General features: G+C 38.9%; 2 protein-coding genes across 2 annotated transcripts in view; one reads left to right on the forward strand and one right to left on the reverse strand.

The window, feature by feature from the left end:
* The window catches only part of SARC_03003 (developmentally-regulated GTP-binding protein 1), a 6,339-nt gene extending 5,269 nt beyond the window's left edge, over nt 1-1,070 (reverse strand). The window contains exons 1-2 of the mRNA XM_014303222.1: nt 820-1,070; nt 209-380 (exon numbers count right to left, since the gene is read on the reverse strand). Coding sequence (XP_014158697.1) covers nt 209-380; nt 820-858 — 211 coding nt within the window. The 5' untranslated portion in view covers nt 859-1,070. The remainder of the gene's footprint in view (nt 1-208; nt 381-819) is intronic.
* Nucleotides 1,071-1,366: 296 nt separating this feature from the next.
* The window catches only part of SARC_03004 (hypothetical protein), a 3,956-nt gene continuing 3,443 nt past the window's right edge, over nt 1,367-1,879 (forward strand). Inside the window, exon 1 of the mRNA XM_014303223.1 lies at nt 1,367-1,549. Coding sequence (XP_014158698.1) covers nt 1,461-1,549 — 89 coding nt within the window. The 5' untranslated portion in view covers nt 1,367-1,460. The remainder of the gene's footprint in view (nt 1,550-1,879) is intronic.

Consider the following 1,879-nt stretch of genomic DNA (forward strand, 5'->3'; position numbering starts at 1 on the left):
TAGTGTGTGTGTGTGTGTGTATTGTTGTGTGTGTGTGTGTGTGTGTGTACGTGTGTGTGTGTGTGTGTGTGTGTGTGTGTGTATTTAGAAAGATCTAGATGTGTTAAAACAATAGTTGAATTGCACAAATGGTCGCTCTAAACACTTCTCAACTGTCGAACAGTACAATACTGTGTCTCTATAATTGAACATCATAGAAGCTACATACCGATAAATCCAATCCTAGCATCACCAGATTTAGCAACATCGAATCCTTCCCCTTTGCCACCACCACCTGAACCTTTTGGACCTTCAATCAACTCACGCTTTAACTTCGCAACCTTCGCTTTTAAAAGACCCAAATGCTGCGACGTTGCCTTATTCTTTTGGGTGCGGGCCATCTAATGAATGAAATTCAGGTCGCAGCACATGTTACTATCCGAACATACTGCGATTAATTGATAGACATCCACCACTCAATAATTTGAAGACACGCGAATAATATGACGTCTTAAATCGTTCCGACTCGGATGACATACCACCTTTGATATTTATAGGATGTTTAATAATCATAATACCCCGCTGATGCTCAAGATACGGTGGCGACTTTTACATACACCCTCGCTCTCAACATGCAACAAGCCATGTCTACAGGAAACACCTCACGATTTTCAGGTTTCAGATCATAGCAACAGGTCAATTTCAAACTCAAGTTTGTGACGAATGCATGCGTTACTGTAACCCTTATACATTGTCAGCAATGACAAAGGTTATAAAATAGATTTGTAAGAGGCAACCAAAATCTCGAGTGAACACTGCACTGACAATATATGAACGTACGTCATCTTCGATGGCTTTGATTCGGTCGACGATGGACATATTTGCAGATTAAAACGCTTTCGGCGTATGTGTTCGGTTTCGCTATGATATTAATCAGTCGCAGAGTTGACGATGCGTGCTGTATGAAAGGCTGAGTATTCAATGTGCAAGTGCGCGAACCTATGGGCGTGATTATTCTTCTCTTTTATCGATTGTTGCTTGGGTTGGACGGTGTTTTCTGCGGTGTGTGTGCCCGATGTCATTTAGAGAGTATAAACTATGAACTATACATTCATTATGTTGTAACCAATAATAAATATAGTACCCCACGAGGAATTTTGCTGTGTCATTGACCCGATTTCTGCATAATTTGGGATTATATTTTTGATGAATCCCTAAAAAAAAAAATAGAATTTGTTTCTCAAGAGTATGTACTGAACTTCACAAATTGTAATTTTGGATTCGTGCCACCTAAGGTGGTTGTCATGCGAATTTTCTTTGGTGAAGAAGTGGTAGGGTTCTTCAAAGAGGGTTTGGCACATGAGAGCTACATATTGTTTGTATTATAGTTTTTTCCATAAGTATGTGTATATGTGTAAATGTAGGTCTAAATATTTGTGCCAGTTAGTAACTACCAGCGAAATATTTTATAGCATACTAGAATGATGGCGGCTGCAACACCTACAAATGTCTCTGCTACTTGGAAGCAGGAATTGTCAGATTCCGAGCGCCAACAGGCTGTACAAACACTGTAAGACAGAGTTGCGCGTGTCAATTATATGACCACTGCACGTCGCATGATTTATTGCTGCTTGTATATACAATAATAGTAAAATTTAGCATTCCGCTAAATAAATTATTGTGGTTTCATTAGAGTGTACTTCTCAAGACGGGCTTTCTATCACCGCAGTTCAGGATCGGGTCCATGCAATGATCCGATATCGCATACTTCTGGACCTGACCTGAGGCAAATATATCCGGGGTTTGAGTATATATATATATATATATATATATATATATATATATATATATATATATATATATATATATAGTAGTGTGTGTGTGTGTGTGTGTGTGTGTG

The sequence above is a fragment of the Sphaeroforma arctica genome, assembly GCF_001186125.1.
Source record: "Sphaeroforma arctica JP610 unplaced genomic scaffold supercont1.144, whole genome shotgun sequence".
In the NCBI taxonomy this organism is placed as follows: Eukaryota; class Ichthyosporea; order Ichthyophonida; genus Sphaeroforma; species Sphaeroforma arctica.